General features: G+C 42.3%; 1 protein-coding gene across 2 annotated transcripts; it reads left to right on the top strand.

The window, feature by feature from the left end:
- Window positions 1-2,640: 2,640 nt before the first annotated feature.
- PHAX (phosphorylated adaptor for RNA export) lies at window positions 2,641-15,116 on the top strand. Of its 2 annotated transcripts, XM_035100133.3 has the most exons (5): window positions 2,641-2,758; window positions 8,645-9,270; window positions 11,300-11,420; window positions 11,614-11,697; window positions 13,143-15,116. In XM_035100133.3, the coding sequence occupies exons 1-5, from the start codon at window positions 2,669-2,671 to the stop codon at window positions 13,410-13,412; spliced, it is 1,191 nt and encodes a 396-aa protein (XP_034956024.1). In that variant the 5' UTR covers window positions 2,641-2,668; the 3' UTR covers window positions 13,413-15,116. The 2 variants fall into 2 exon arrangements, with proteins under 2 accessions (XP_034956024.1, XP_060136112.1); XM_060280129.2 differs by lacking the exon at window positions 11,614-11,697.
- Window positions 15,117-15,549: the final 433 nt, after the last annotated feature.

The raw sequence follows: 15,549 nt of genomic DNA, 5'->3' as shown, positions 1-15,549 counted from the left end.
TCACTGCATAGGCAAATCATTCAACAAATTGAACTGATCAGTAATTTTTCTACACCAGGGGTTCCCAACAAAATTTTCTTGAGGACCCCTCATCAAGCCGCTATTGTGACAAGGACCCCCATTAATTCCTAATCCTAAAATTAAAAAGTGTGAGCCAAATTAAGAGTCTTTTTATATTTTATATTTATACGTTTTTTACAGTTACAACAGAGTACTCCATCAGTATACAGTTAGTTTTAATTTTCAGTTCTTAATGAGATGAGTTAAATCTGTCCTTTGAGTCCATTATTTCTGAAATATTAGGTTCCAAACTTGCAACTTTCACTCTGAAATCCGACCGCATGTCGAGCCGATTCCTATATTTGTTTTTCATGAAACCCATGGAAGAAAATGCTTGCTTTGTTTACAAACACTACTGTTTTGCAAAGAGGCAGCACGCGCCGGGGAGGAGGGAGGGGAATGGAGAAGACGGGGTACCTGCGCAGTAGCGCACAAATGAAGCCGATGCGCGCAAAGCATCTTGGGGAGGTGAGCGTTAGTAGAATGTGCGCGCTGCCTCTTTGCAAAACAGTAGTGTTTGTAAAGCACCCCTAACGGCATACAGCAGAACTACTGCCTCTATCTAATTCTAGTCTTGCGCTAGACTCTGCTCATGCAGGAAGCGGCCAAAACAAAAATCTGTTATCATACGAAATATATTTAATATATTTTTTATTCTAATAGCATCTTGCGGACCCCTCTGGCATAGCTCGCGGACCCCTGGGGGTCCCCGGACCACCTGTTGGGAACCACTGTTCTACACCATGTAACTGTGGGGCAAGAAATCCTACTCAGTTAAGCTTCTAACAATAACATGAATGAAAAGACAGAGATAAATGAGAAAATGAAAAGTACACGGACGATTTACATAAGCATGCACAACCTTCCTTCTATCTAGGCCTTGAGCTGTGATAGTCACATGCCAAAAATGTATCAAGTCCTTACATTTTTCCGATTGGGAAAAGAGAACAAGCCTCAGTGCTCCAGCAAAACTACAATATTAGACAAGCCTTCTATCTCTGAATCCACTGTTTTAGGCAATACGTTTAATACAACGGCTGTTTAAAATTGCTTTCTTTTGACCCCAAGCGCTCAGGAAAATCTGTAAAAACCTTCAGTCATTTGAAAACCAGGAAGTTACAGAAAATAAAAAATTAACACCAGGGAGTACCAGTACCTTTCATGCTGTTAACAGGTATATTTTACAAAATCACAAAGAACATGCCTTTTTATCTTAAGCACGTTTCCTTGGATCTGCTGAAAATCTTTTCAGCAGTTCCTTCTCAAATTCCTCCTTTTTCCCCAATAGAATAGGGCGTCTCTATTTTCATTGGGGAAATGTTGGATGTTTTATTATATTTTATATTGTTGGAAGCCAGTCAGATGTGCAGAGTGTAACAACAACAACAACAGCAACAGCAACAGCAACAGCAACAACAGAATAGGACAGCCCTGTTTTTATGGGAGGAATGTTGGAGGCTATGGAGTTATGCAACAGCAACCCCCGAACCAAGGAGACAAGTACTGGTAACTAGACAACCTTTAGAACAGGCATAGGGGCAACCTTGGCGCTCCAGATGTTTTGGAACTACAACTCCCATGATCCCTAGCTAACAGGGCCAGTGGTCAGGGATCATGGGAGTTGTAGTTCCAAAACATCTGAAGAGCCAAGGTTGCCTGTGCCTGCTTTAGAAGATACCTGAAGGCAGCCTGTACAGTATAGGGAAGTTTAACATTTAACGTTTTATTGTGTTTTTATATATGTTGGAAGCTGCCCAGAGTGGCTGGGGCAACCCAGCCAGATGTGCGGAATATAATAATAATAATAATAATAATAATAATAATAATAATAATAATACTGTATAGGGAGTCCATATTTTTATCAGAGAAATATTGGAGGGTGTGAAGTTATGTGACCCCTGACCCAAGGAGATAAGTAACTAGACAACCTTTAGAAGACATCTGAACTCAGCCTTGGATAAGGAAGTTTTTTAAATGTTTATTATGTTTTTATATATGTTGGAAGCCTCCCAGAATGGCTGGGGCAACCCAGCCACGGTTATTTTATAATGATTAAAAAAAAAACTAACAGTAACAATAATAATAGAATAGGTGACGTCCCTATTTTCATCGGAGAAATGTTGGAGGGTATGCTGTATAGTTAGATCCAACTGGACACATTCTTTTTTTAACATCTCTCTCTCTGGAGGCATTTCTCTTCTTCCATTGTCTTTGTTCCTGGATGGATCGATGCCTAGAGCTGCATTTAGCCCTGACATCTTTGTGAATGAAATATGGAGCGTGTCACGCTGAGACCGTCGTTCGTGTGTGCCTGGTTTTTGTTTTGAATAATATAATTTTTATTAAACATTTCCTTGCTTTAAGAAAGTACGCGCATAGTCTCCATTTCTCTCTCTCCCCCGCCCCGCCACTCAGGTGGCGTAGCCTTTCCCACAGCGACAAAAGCGGCAAGCCCGGACTACAAGTCCCGGCATGCCTCTCGGAAGGGTGGTCCCGCCGTCCGCCGCCCCTCCGGGCGCAAAGGATTGTGGGCGCCGTAGTCCTGGCTCGGCTAAGGCCGGGCCCTTTCCCGCGCGCTCCTCCCGCGCTGGCTGAGGAGCCGGGAAAGATGGCGCTGGAGGCTCGCGGGATGGAAGAGGAAGGGGAGATCTCGGGCTCCGACTGCGAAATGCCCACCTCCGCCAGGAGCCCCCCGCAGGTGAGGCCGCTGCCCGGCGGCGACCGCTTCTTTCCCCGGCGGCTCGGGCCCGTCTGGGGGCCCGCCTGGTCGGCGGAGGCCGAGAGCAGCTCCGCGCTCCCTTTCCTGAGGAAAAAGCCGCGGCGAAGCGAGCGAGGGGGCGGCCCCGGCTTGCGGCCTCCCCCCCCCCTGCGTTTCGCTTTTGCCTTCGCGGCGGCCGCCAAGAACAGGAGATGCTGTTCTCCACAAACGTTCGCCGGAGCCCCGTTGGCTGCCTTCGAAATTCGCCAGGCGCATTTTGCCCCCCCCCCCGGGCCGCTGGCGGGATGGAGCCTAACGTCACCTGTCTGGTGGTGCCCGCTGGGGAGATCCTGGGGTCCAGCTCGTTTCCCCATGCATGAGCCACGCCTAGAAACGGGAGCTAGGGGGCGGGGGGCAAACGGCACCTTAAACTGAGCGCGCAACAACGTGTGCGGTGAAATTTTTTCGTGGAGGAGCAGTTGAGGGCCAGAGGCGCCAGGTTGTGGGGGGGGGGCAACATCATGCGTGTGACATCCTGATGTGTGCGTGAGCCTCACGGCTCCATCCCTAAGCCGGTCAGGAGTTTCCTGGGCTTTGGGAAGGAGGTGCCAGGGCTCCGATGGGATACTCGGATGGCATTGGGAAGGTGGCAGGACGGATCTTGGATTCATCTGAGCCTCGTGCCTCCCTCTCCAAGCCGGGCAGACACCTTGGGCTCATTTCTCCTTGATCCATATCTAGTTGTCTCTACTAGACCAGGAGTCTCCAAACTTTGGGGGCCTGCGTGAACATTTGTAAATCAGAGAAACTGTCATGGGCTGCCGCCACACAAATCTCCTGCAACCAAGGACACTCTGCATCCTATTCTGTTGGCAACAATATAATGTTTCTTTCAAGCTTCAGCAGAAGCAGGGGAACCTGTGGGACACATGTATGGACTTCGGTTTTGGGGACACTTGGCACTAGATAGTGATGGCTCTCTAACAGTGTATGGACGCAGACATGGTCTTAATCTCCCCCCCCCCCCCGACCAAGCCTCCTTGATTTGCTTACAGCAGTTTGTACTTGAAAGGAGCAACTCCGCGTGTAGCTGTTTCGAGGGCCACATTGACCTGGCTTTCTAACTAAATAATGTTTGGCTTTCTAACTTTAAAGAAACTATTATAATTAGTGTTTGCCTGCATCAACTGCTCTTAACAAGATTGCCACCAAATTCTCCTTGTGCTAGTAGAGATGTGGGGTGCTGAATACAGTCCAAAAGAGATTTCAAATGGTGTGTTCAAACTACCCCTGTATCAAATTTTGGCTTGTATGTTTAGGACTGTGCTGCTTTTGTCTTATCATTAGATTGGAAAAGAGAATACATAATGGTGTCACGAAGTAGAGGAGACTCATTTTCCTGAAAGGTATTCAACCAAAGCTTTAAGCCTATGCCAAATTGGTCAGCTTACGTGTGTTTGGAACTAAAATAAATACAAATCTGCATCATTCATTTTCCAAGCTTGTGGACTTTTCAGCTAGTTTCTGTAGAGCAAATGATATTCATCATTATATTACCTTCACTTCTGGTATGGCTAAGTAAAAAATGTGGTAGAACTCTTTACATATTTTACATAAAATTACCTGTATCAAAACTAACAAGATAATGTTATTTTTTGTGAAGATCCACGCTGTTTCAAAGCTCAGCATAGAAATGTTATGCATCCAGTAGAAATCAGTGAGATACATTTGATATTCCGTAGGCATGTCCTCAGTTTTTACATGTTTTCAGCCTCAGAAAGGGGTGGAAGGATTGTAGGCGTGTCTACTTATGGATGTACCCTTTATGCCACACATGTGGGAGATGGTGCTTATAAGTCTGAGCATAGTATTTCTACATTTCTGGCTATGGGAAGTGGTAACTGGGGATGGACTGGAGGAGGACTTAGAACATCTATGCACTCAAATTTAGACAATGTATTGCTGTGAAATTTTTGGACCCATGGCCATTTCTTCCCACACCCATCTGTGGAAACCACCTGCTGCTGGGCTTTGTTGAATGATGGCCCTCCAGATGTTTTGGCCTACAACTCCCATGATCCCTAGCTAACAGGACTGGTGGTCAGGGATGATGGGAATTGTAGTTTAAAACATCTGGAGGGCCGAAGTTTGGGGATGCCTGACCTAGAGGGCTGTGCCCAAGCCCATCAAAGCTCAATTGGCTGCACTTGAAAGACCTATTATTTGAACTTTTTGTGAGTGTTAGCAATTTTCCTTTCTCCCACCAAAATTTTGCTGTAGGCAGAGCTAGCCCAGTGGAAATGTGATGCTAGACTTGCTGAGGACTGTTAATGCAAAGCAAACCTTGACTACAGTAGCTAAACTAAAAATTGTTCCGCTTAGAAAGTCAGGTCAGTGTGGGCCTTTCAAATAGCCACTTGCATGTTTACACTTTGCAAGGGCAACTTGCTGTAAGCTGATCATAACACTGATAGTTTGGGGGCTGGTGGCTAAAGTGGAGTCAGTGGTGTATTATTCTACCTCTCCTAGTCTTTCATTCTGCACTCCTCCTTGTTAGAAAGCTCGCAGTAACATTGTTGGACTGCAACTCCCATCAGCCCCAGTTATTACCGTGAATGATCAGGTTGATGGGAGTTGTAGTCTGACAACATCTGGAGGGCCACAGGTTCCCCACCTAATTGTTTAAAACTAATATGTGCTCACTTTGCTTGCTTTTTATATTTGTCTCTTTAGTCTCCATGCATGTATCTATGCTAGGTTTTTGTAAAACAACACAGGGTAATGCTCTGTGATGACAAAAATGGGCTGCTTTTCTTGTTTGAGCTTTCAACATTTCCCCTAAAATCTGACTGTGACACTGAGGCCTTGAGTAGTAATAGAACTCAAGAATTTAGGCTCTGCTGAAATGTACTGGTAACACTATCAGATATCCTTCAAACACAACATAGTTAAATATTTCATTATGTGACCAAGATAGTCTGAAAGCAGCCTTCTGTTGCTGAAGTGAACCAAATAAATAGCAAATGTGCAATATACAGTATGTCTAAATTCTCATAATATATCTAATAGGGGAAAAATATATATGCTGTGTTTATATGTAAATCTTCCAGATGATACATGGCAATAGCTATGTTTCTGAAGCTTCTCCAGGTGTCAAAAAGAAACAAATCGTACATTCTTTATGTAACTCTGTGTTGTCATTAAGGAATCTGGGCTGTGAATTTTTAATAGGATGCATCAGAACAAGTGTGGTTTTTTTAACATAAAAGTGAAATTATTAAGCATTTGAAATTTGATAAAATAAAAACAGAAGTTGAGAGCAGCATTTCACCAAGAGGAAAATAGCTGGGACCCACATAACAGCACTGGGCAGAGGCAAAGCCAGTAAGAGGGGTCAGGAACCTCATTGACCCCAGTATTCTCCCCCCCCCCCCCGTGGCGCTACACAAATCCTGTACTTTTGTGCAAGCTGTCACAAAGAGAAATAAGAGTTCTCAAGAAAGCAGCTGTGCATACCAATGCTATGTGATTGGGTGATAAGTGTGCCTACAGCATAGGAATAATGCTTTCGGCGCCATATTCTATGGCTAGGGTCGTGCCTTTTATCTGGCCACAAGCAGGCTTCTTGTTAAGTCTTACTAATTTGAACCTAGTTGCAAATAATAGTTTGTGGAATAGAAAGTTAAACATTCAAGAAAGTGATTACACTTTGTTTCCTTGCATGTGTAGTCAGAGAGCTAAACGGAAATTTGTTTCTCGTTAAGCACATAAGATCCTGCAATTCATGCAGAGGGTAAGGTTCGCATTATGCTTCTGGGTTTTGTAAGACTCTAAATAGTTTCCAGCCAATTTGTTCTAATCATTGCAGCAACCACGTGATATACACACTTTCCCTGGAAATACATTTATTTCCCATTTTAAATCATTTTTTTTTCAATTGGCCCATTTCCCCCTTGATGATTTAAACCAATCCACTGTGGTTTTCAGCCTCCTTAGGTACTTGGAAGCTTGGTGGTGGGCGAATTTATTTGAGTTTCGAAGAGAATGGTGCAAATCAGTGTGGTATTTTAACCTTAAAGCTATGTCATGAAAAAGGTTAGATTGCCAAAGCCAATTACAGGGCAGTCATGAACATATTTCTTTGAATGAAAGTTCTAGTGATTCAGAGGAGGATTCCTTCCAAATAAAAGTGCCTAGAAGTATGGTCTTCACTGAGTGGAGATATGATCTCCATGTTGAAAACTAGTACTGTAGTTTAGATACTGTGCAAAATGCTGAAACTCATTTCTTGCGACAGCAGCAAAAATGTTCTAACCCAGTGTGCGGGAGCCTTGGGTCCTCAGATGTTGCTGGACTGAGAAAGTGGATAAACATTTCTCTCCTTCATAGTATTAGAACTCATGGTCATCCAATGTAGCTGAATGCAAGAAGAATCAGGTGAAATAAAGTAATTCTTCAGGGCATATTTGAGCTATGGAAATTGCTCCCACGGGGTTCCAGTGCCATCAGCTTAAAGGTAAAGGTAAAGGGACCCATGACCATTAGGTCCAGTCGCAGACAACTCTGGGGTTGCAGCGCTCATCTCGCTTTACTGGCCGAGGGAGCAGGCATACAGCTTCCGGGTCATGTGGCCAGCATGACTAAGCTGCTTCTGGCAAACCAGAGCAGCGCACGGAAACACTGTTTACCTTCCTGCCGAACTGCTAGGTTGGCAGGAGCAGGGACCGAGCAACGGGAGCTCACCCCGTCGCGGGGATTTGAACTGCCAACCTTCAGATTGGCAAGCCCTAGGCTCAGTGGTTTAACCCACAGCGCCACCCGCGTCCAGCCATCAGCTTAGAAAGTTTTAAAAGACAAAATTCATGGAGGAGAAGACTAGCAATGACCACTAAACAGGATGGTTGTGTTCTTGCTCTACTGTTGGAGGTAGTATTGTGCCTGAACACCAGGAAACTGCAGTCCGGTAGAGTGCTCTTGTGCCCAGGTCCCGATTGCCAGTTTCTCACGAGCTTCTATCTGAGAACAGGAGGCTGGATTAGATGGGCCACTGGCCTGATCTAGCAGAATTGTTCTTGTGCACTCGGAATGGTACTCAGAAGTTTATAACGCTTTAACTGACCAGTTGGATAGGAGGGAGTGAAAGCTGATTATCTATTCAATACTGTAAGTCACTTTGAAATTCAATACCTGTTCAGTTCAAATTGGAGTACCGTCGCTTAAAGGTTAAAGGGGCTGTGTGTGAGAGAGAGAACTGGAAGTGAGCTTTACCTAGAGTCTTGATCACAATTTTCTAGCGATTCATTCTTATTTGGCATACTGTTACACATGAGGAGCTTGGAGAAAATGAGCAAGAAGCGGAGTGTCAGAGGCTCTAAATTGGATCTTGGCATCGCCCTGCTTCCGATTTGCCTGTGGTCAGACTGAGAGGAGAGAGATGGGCTCAGATCCTATGTCAGTAGGGACCTGGACAGATGGGTGTTCTCCCCTTTTTTTACTCTCGTGAAAGACTGTGTGTGTATCCTGTTTGAGGACCTGAAGCCTTTCCTACTCTAGTTCCTGTCTTCTTCTTGTGGATAATATGGTATTAAATCTTTGTTTTGATTTTGGGGGTGCAGTGCATTTTGTGTTTGCATTTATGTAGCTTTTTGTTTTGTTTTGAACTTATTTTACTTAATTTATTGTAAGCTTCCCAGAGAAACATGCTATTGAGCAGCATGTGAGTGTTAAAAGTAAAATGATGAGGGAGGAGGCTAAGTACACTCTATTTTGCCTTGGGAAGTTTTGCACACAAAAAATCCCCAGTAGGGTGGCAAATTAGTGCACAATAAAATGTTTCTTTTTAACAATGACAGCAAACACCTTTCTTGCTTTCTTTTTACATTTCAGAAAGAGCATGATATCAGCTCAGCCAGATCTTTTCCAACTGCCATTTCCCCCTGTGCACCAACTGTCCCTTACCGCACAACCAAAAGTTTGGACTCCAGTGATGAGAGCTTCTCGGATTCAGACGAAGACAGCTGTCTGTGGAAGCGAAAGCGACAGAAATGTTCCAATCTTCCTCCTGCTAAACCAGAGCCTTTCAATTTTGGCCCGATCCCTCAGAAACAGATTACTGTAGGGGGTAAAAAGATCAACAACATCTGGGGTGCAGTGCTTCAGGAGCAGAACCAAGATGCAGTGGCCTCAGAACTTGGGATTCTAGGGATGGAGGGAAGCATTGATAGAAGCCGGGCATCAGAGACTTACAATTACCTGTTGGCTAAAAAGCTGATGAAAGAATCTGAGCCAGAAGTGGGTGAAGTGTTAGACAAAGAGTTAGATGAATATATGCAGGATGACAAAAAGACATTGCCAAAGGAGGAAGAGGAGGAGGAAATTGGACAAGGCCTCTTGAAACGGAAACGGCCTGTTAAGGACAGATTGGGTGAAAGACAAGAAATGAATTACAAAGGGAGGTATGAAATTACTGAAGATGATCCTGAGGAAAAAGTGGCAGATGAAATTGCCTACCGGTAAGATTTTGATCTTTTAAAACTCCTTCATCAGATTTTCAATAAATGCCACCTTACACAAAAACAAAACTTGCAGGACATTGGGTGTTTATTTTTTCTTTTTTAAATAACGGTACTAAAGAAAAGCTATTACAGGGGTCACCAACCTGGCACCCGCCACTGCCATGCTTTCATTGGCTCAGATTATTGAGATTCCGTTTAAAAAGAAACCAAGCCTTTAGCAAAATGTGCAGGTACCCTTGGAAGCAGTTTCTGTGAACTGAGCCAGTCTGGCTGCTCCCACCTGCCAGCGTTTTTAGTCATTGCATGAAACCAGAGTTCTGAGACTTCTGTTTCAATTCATGGAGACTGGACAGACGAATGCTTTGGCTTCTACTTAAAACTGACTGAATAATTTGATCTTGTGAGTAAAGTTGAACCTGGGAGCCTCTACATACGAAGCAGATTCTATAGCCCTTCCCCAAACCAGAACCCCATTTCATAATGTTTATTTGCATGAAGTCTCCTAGTTGCCCAGATATCCAGTCAAAATATTACAGGTTTATATAGCCATCCAAGAATTACTCAGTACAACCCCCACTGCACTATACAGAAACCTCGGGACGCTGATAAAATTCAGCTGTTTAGACTGAGAATGTGTGCTATTCACATGAATTGTGTGGCACTGTCCTCTGCACAGCCATAGAATATGCTTGAAATATATTTTGATTTACATAGACTCAACTAAAAAAATCACTGTGAGAAGTTAGGAATGCACGTTGAACCCATTTTGGTACTATCTTGTTTTCTCCTCTTTAAACCAAATCTGTGTCCTAGACAATTGCGTGGGGTTTGTGAAATTACCAGGGTGGTGGTTCACTGGAGAAAAGCATGAAGTTATATCAATAGGAACCAAAAGTAATGTGAACAAACAGAATTACAGTCGTGATTATTGGGTCTGTGCATGTGTAAACATTTTCATGGCATTATCTTTTAATTCTGGTTTATCAGCTGTGTGCTTCTGGTTTCCCACTGTGGCCTTGGGATGATACAGTTGTAAAATTTTGCGGTTTTGTACTTTGTCAGGAAGAGAACATGAAGGTTTCCGCCCCCCCCCCCCCCGAAGAAGATACTTATGAGGCCAACATGGACAATGCAGTTTTTCTGTTTGCCTGGTTTGCAGTTGTTGCAGATGGCACAGCTGTCCCATGTGGAATTTGGAGCAAATTAGCCATTGTGCATCCTATGCTTTTAGTCTCCAGAGAATGAGACTTTATAAAATGAAAGTTTTAAGGCAAAAAGTTCCACTAGACCAGGGGTCAACAAACTTTTTCAGCAGGGGGGCGGTCCACTGTCCCTCAGACTTTTTTGGGGGGGGACTATATTTTGAAGGGAAAAAATGAATGAATTCCTATGCCCCACAAATAACCCAGATATGCATTTTAAATAAAAGGACACATTCTACTCATGTAAAAACACGCTGGTTCCCGGACCATCCGCAGGCTGGATTTAGAAGGTGATTGGGCTGGATCCAGCCCTGGGCCTTAGTTTGCCTACCCATGCACTAGACTAGACAATATAAAAATATCCTTGGACCATTCTTTACCCTCATAATTTGATAGCTGGTAATACTCAGTTAAAATAGGTGTCTGTCTGTAATTCTCAATAACTGAAAACATTCTTAAACCATATTCAAAGGACTAAAGATAATTTTGGGTTGCAGTCCCACCTTCCTGGAAGGTTATCCTTAGGGGGGGGCGTGTAAAATTGGGGGAGTAAGTGATGGTAAGCAGTAAGGTCAAGGGAAATTAAATGTAGAAAGTACAAGCTGACAATTCAGTTTTTAAAAGTATTACCAATTCAGATATATTCCACCCTTCCTCCCAAAACTCAGCACAGTGAGCCTTCACTACAGCAATGCTAGGCGAGTGTCAGATAGTGCTAAACTTGTAACAGTGGGTACATTTGTTCATAATTATGTTTTGTCATTCAAGCAGGTTACAAAATGCAAGGGTTTCCAGTTTTCATAGAATTTCCTTTCTCCTTTTAGGCTTTGTGAGCCAAAGAAGGATCTGATCGTACGGGTTGTGAAAATCATTGGGAAGAAAAAATCTATTGAACTACTGATGGAAACGGCTGAAGTGGAACAAAACGGAGGCCTTTTCATAGTGGTAGGAAATAATTGCTTTTTCAGCCTACATACTTAATCTTTTAACAAATATAGAGCCCTGTTAAAAAAATATTTTGAGTTTTTGAGGAACAGCATATTTATAGCAGCAAGTTCTATTGAGTTGAACAGGGTATAGGATTGCAGGTGTTATGTCTATAGAAAGCTTTAAAAAGTTTTCTTTTTCCATTATGCAGAATGGCACTAGAAGGAGAACACCGGGAGGAGTTTATTTAAACTTGCTGAAAAACACACCTAGTGTAACTGGAGAACAAATCAAGGTAAATAACATAATATATGTAAACCATTTAAAAACAGCACATTTTTAGATTACTTTGAAAAGCAAATGTTAAATGAGGATGTTTAAAGCAGGCATCCCCAAACTGCGGCCCTCCAGATGTTTTGGCCTACAACTCCCATGGACCAGTGGTCAGGGATGATGGGAATTGTAGTCCAAAACATCTGGAGGGCTGAAGTTTGGGGGTGCCTGGTTTAAAGTATATCTCTTCTTGCTGACTTCTGATTTCAATTTATACATCATCTAAAGTAGAAAATTGACATCCTGTTAAACCAGCTGTTCTTTAAAGATCCAATTTTTAATATTCTTATTAAAAGTATGCTTTCTGAGCACAGTTCAAAGTGTTGGTGCTGACCTTTAAAGCCCTAAACAGCCTCCACCATCATTGTTCATCCCGGATACCGAGGTCCAGCTCTAAGGGTCTTCTGCTGGTTCCCTCGTTGCGAGAGGTGAGGTTACAGGGAACCAGGCAGAGGGCCTTCTCAGTAGTGGCACTGGCCCTGTGGAATGCCCTCCCTTCAAGATGTCAAGAAAATAAACAACTAATTGACATTTAGGAGAGACCTGAAAGCAGACTTGTATGGGGAAGTTTTTAATGTTTGATGTTATATTGTTTTTATATGTGTTGGAAGCCGCCCAGAGTGGTTGGGGGGATAATAATAATAATAATAATAATAATAATAATAATAATAATAATAATTTGTTGTTATCATTATCATCATTATTTTCATCATTATTTAGATACAAGAAGAGTAACAACCATTCCCTCCCACCGAAAAACACCCCTCTTAAACAACCCCCCAGCCCAAGAGTCTGTTCAGCAGCCTTAGCTTTTGTAGCTGGAGGCAGTCTGGGCCCCACTTTCCCAGGTTAGGTACAAAAAAATCTGCAAGGGTAGGGAACGGGACAAGATGGTCTCAGGGCTTTTTAGCAGTCTCAGCATTTGTAGCTTACACCTGTATCTCTGAAGGGTTGCTCTTCAAAGAACATTACAGTAAAAAAAAAATCCCTTAACATTTTTCATAATCCAAAAAGTCATCATATTTCCCTGTGTTTTTTCTAATCTATTAGTAAATCAGTGAAATCATAAAATTGAAATCTTCCTTCTAACTTCAAAATATGTAACAAATGACTGTAGTGGTGATGGGCTTCAGAAATACCCCTTTCTGTATTTTGGGCAGACAGACTTGCAGCTGTTGAAAATAGAGCATCTCTCTCACTTTAGGGAGCTGAAGTCTTAATTTTCAAATATTATGTAGCAGCATTTGAAAGGATATGGCTTTCTTGAAAAGAGATTTTTGTTCTTTTGTCATACAGTTAGCTTTCATCACTAGTTTAAAGGTTAGCAAAGGAAAGTGGTGGTTTCTGAAAGGTGACATTGCCTATTATTCCTTGGCACTTCATGGAGTGTTAACATTCTCTTTGAAGGAAATCTTCTATGTTGAAAACCAGAAGGAGTATGAGAACAAGAAAGCAGCAAAGAAGAGGAGAATTCAGGTCCTGGGGAAAAAGATGAAGAAAGCTATTAAAGGGCTCAACCTTCAAGAATATGATGATGCTTCTCGAGAGACTTTTGCTAGTGATACAAATGAGGCATTGGCTTCACTGGATGACTTGCAGGAAGGACATGGAGAAATGAAACTGGATCCCGAAGATGCTATTGAAATTGATCACACTCACGATGTAGACCTCTTTTAATGCATCGGGTACTTGAGAGACCATACTTTTTGTGAGATATATTAAATTGCAGTTTTTATATTAAGACTACGTCTTGTTTTCAAGTGGCGATTAGTTGTATATAGAAGAGGGCCTTTGTTTTCTAACTTAATGTACATACTTGAGTTTTCCGTTTTCCTTTAGATCATGAAAAGACTTTGATCCGCTGTTCCTTTGGTATGTAACTCAGCACCTAGTTAGGCTATGCCCCCCCCCAAAAAAAATCTGGGATAGTTTCTAGGTAAGAGCAAAACTGAATATTCTCATTCCAGAGTAAGACTCATGTCTGGCACCTGCTAACTGCATAGAAATGTTTTCTGTATTATTTAACTAAAGGTAACATGCAACAAACTGACATGCCACACTTGGACATTTACTCTGCCATGGAAGCATTTATAATAAGCATGGTGTTCGTGGTTGCAGAGTTTGGGAACAATTTTCTAATACGGTATTCCAAATGCTTGCAAATTACTGAAAATGTCTCTTTAGATGCAGCATTAATAATAGGAAGGAATGCAGTGCAGAGGGATTAGATGTCCTTTGTCTGAATGTGCATTACTATCCACGAGAGTGTTTTCTCTAGAAGATTGTAAGGAATGTTCAGATTTATGTTCTGTTTTAATGACAAAGTACCTGGGCTTTTTCCCCTCTCTTCTATCTGAAGCGGTAGATGCAAAAATTTGCAGAACTCTTACCCCACTTTTGAATATTGTGCAGTAGGACAAATGGACTTACTGCACCACACTTTTAGTTATGCTGATGAGTTTTGTGCTAATGGTGTGATATTGTGTCAAATTACATGTACTTAAGTACCGTACCACTGAAATCTGTTGGGTGTTGAACACAATGTAACTGGTTACAGAATTGCAGCCCCAATAGTCCAGGCTCAAGATTCTTGGTTACCATTTAGGATTATAGTTCTCTTTCTAAATGCATATTTTTGTTTGCTTCAATATCTCGGGGGAGGGGGGGGAGATCTGAGTTGCATACTTTAGCTACATACAAGTGTTGAATTGTACACGGCAGTTGTACACAGTACAGTTTGTCGGGTGAAAAAAAGCCCATCTGAACTTTTCCAGGCTGACCTTTTGGCTCATTTGCCTCTGTATTTTTGTGTTAATGCCCAACAATTTCACAAAAGGGTTGTTGAGGCTACGGCTGTGGTCCCCTGATAGCCTTCAGAGGGTCTAACAGTCTGCTGCGTATCACTTAATGCTGAAAATTCATGGCACTAAATTGTCTTAAATCTTGACTACACTGACTTAATTGTTTTGTGATTTGCTGCTCAAATAACAAGTATACCAATTATCAGTAGATAATTTAAGATCAACAAGGCTAAAGATGTCCATAGTAACTAAATTTCTTAGGATAGAAATGTTCTTTCCTTAGTATCTGGTATCCAAGATGCATATAGAGTAGGCATCCCCAAACTTCAGCCCTCCAGATGTTTTGGACTACAATTCCCATCATCCCTGACCACTGGTCCTGTTAGCTAGGGATTATGGGAGTTGTAGGCGAAAACATCTGGAGGGCCGCAGTTTGGGGATGCCTGATATAGAGTATTATGTGAAAGAACCCCAATTTATTTTTGTGTTTTCATTCCAAAAATGTTAAGTTAAAACTGCTGTTCCGGATGTGGAAACAATGATATGTTAATGCCAGCTAATAAAGGATTGCTCTCTCAAACCGTATTGTAGAGAATTCAAACTTCACCTATAAGATGGTTGTACTGTACTTAAAATATAACAATTGTGTATACTTCAAGTTGGACATCCTTTTTGCAGTGGTCTTGGTAATTTTCCATTTATTGATTAATCAGTATTCTGCAACGCTAGTCCTTAAACATCCTAGGAACTACAATCCTCTGCTGTTCTAGGAACTTCTGAAAGCAGGCTGTTAGCTAGAAAACTATCTGAAATGCTGCTCTAAACAGCATTACAGTGATGGTAAAGTAGGGTTCTTTGCCAAGGCTCTTAATAGGCTGCATCCTTAGCAACCTTATGATGGGTGTAGCAAGTCTAAAAGAATCACCCCACAGCCTGTTTCTTAATTAAGACCACTTAATTGGAGTAAAACTGTTTTGCCATCTGCAGTTGCCGAGAGCATTTTATTTTTGCTT

Source organism: Zootoca vivipara, chromosome 10 (genome assembly GCF_965207765.1).
Source record: "Zootoca vivipara chromosome 10, rZooViv2.hap1.1, whole genome shotgun sequence".
NCBI lineage: Eukaryota > Metazoa > Chordata > Lepidosauria > Squamata > Lacertidae > Zootoca > Zootoca vivipara.
This window is presented reverse-complemented; position numbering and strand designations above follow the sequence as displayed.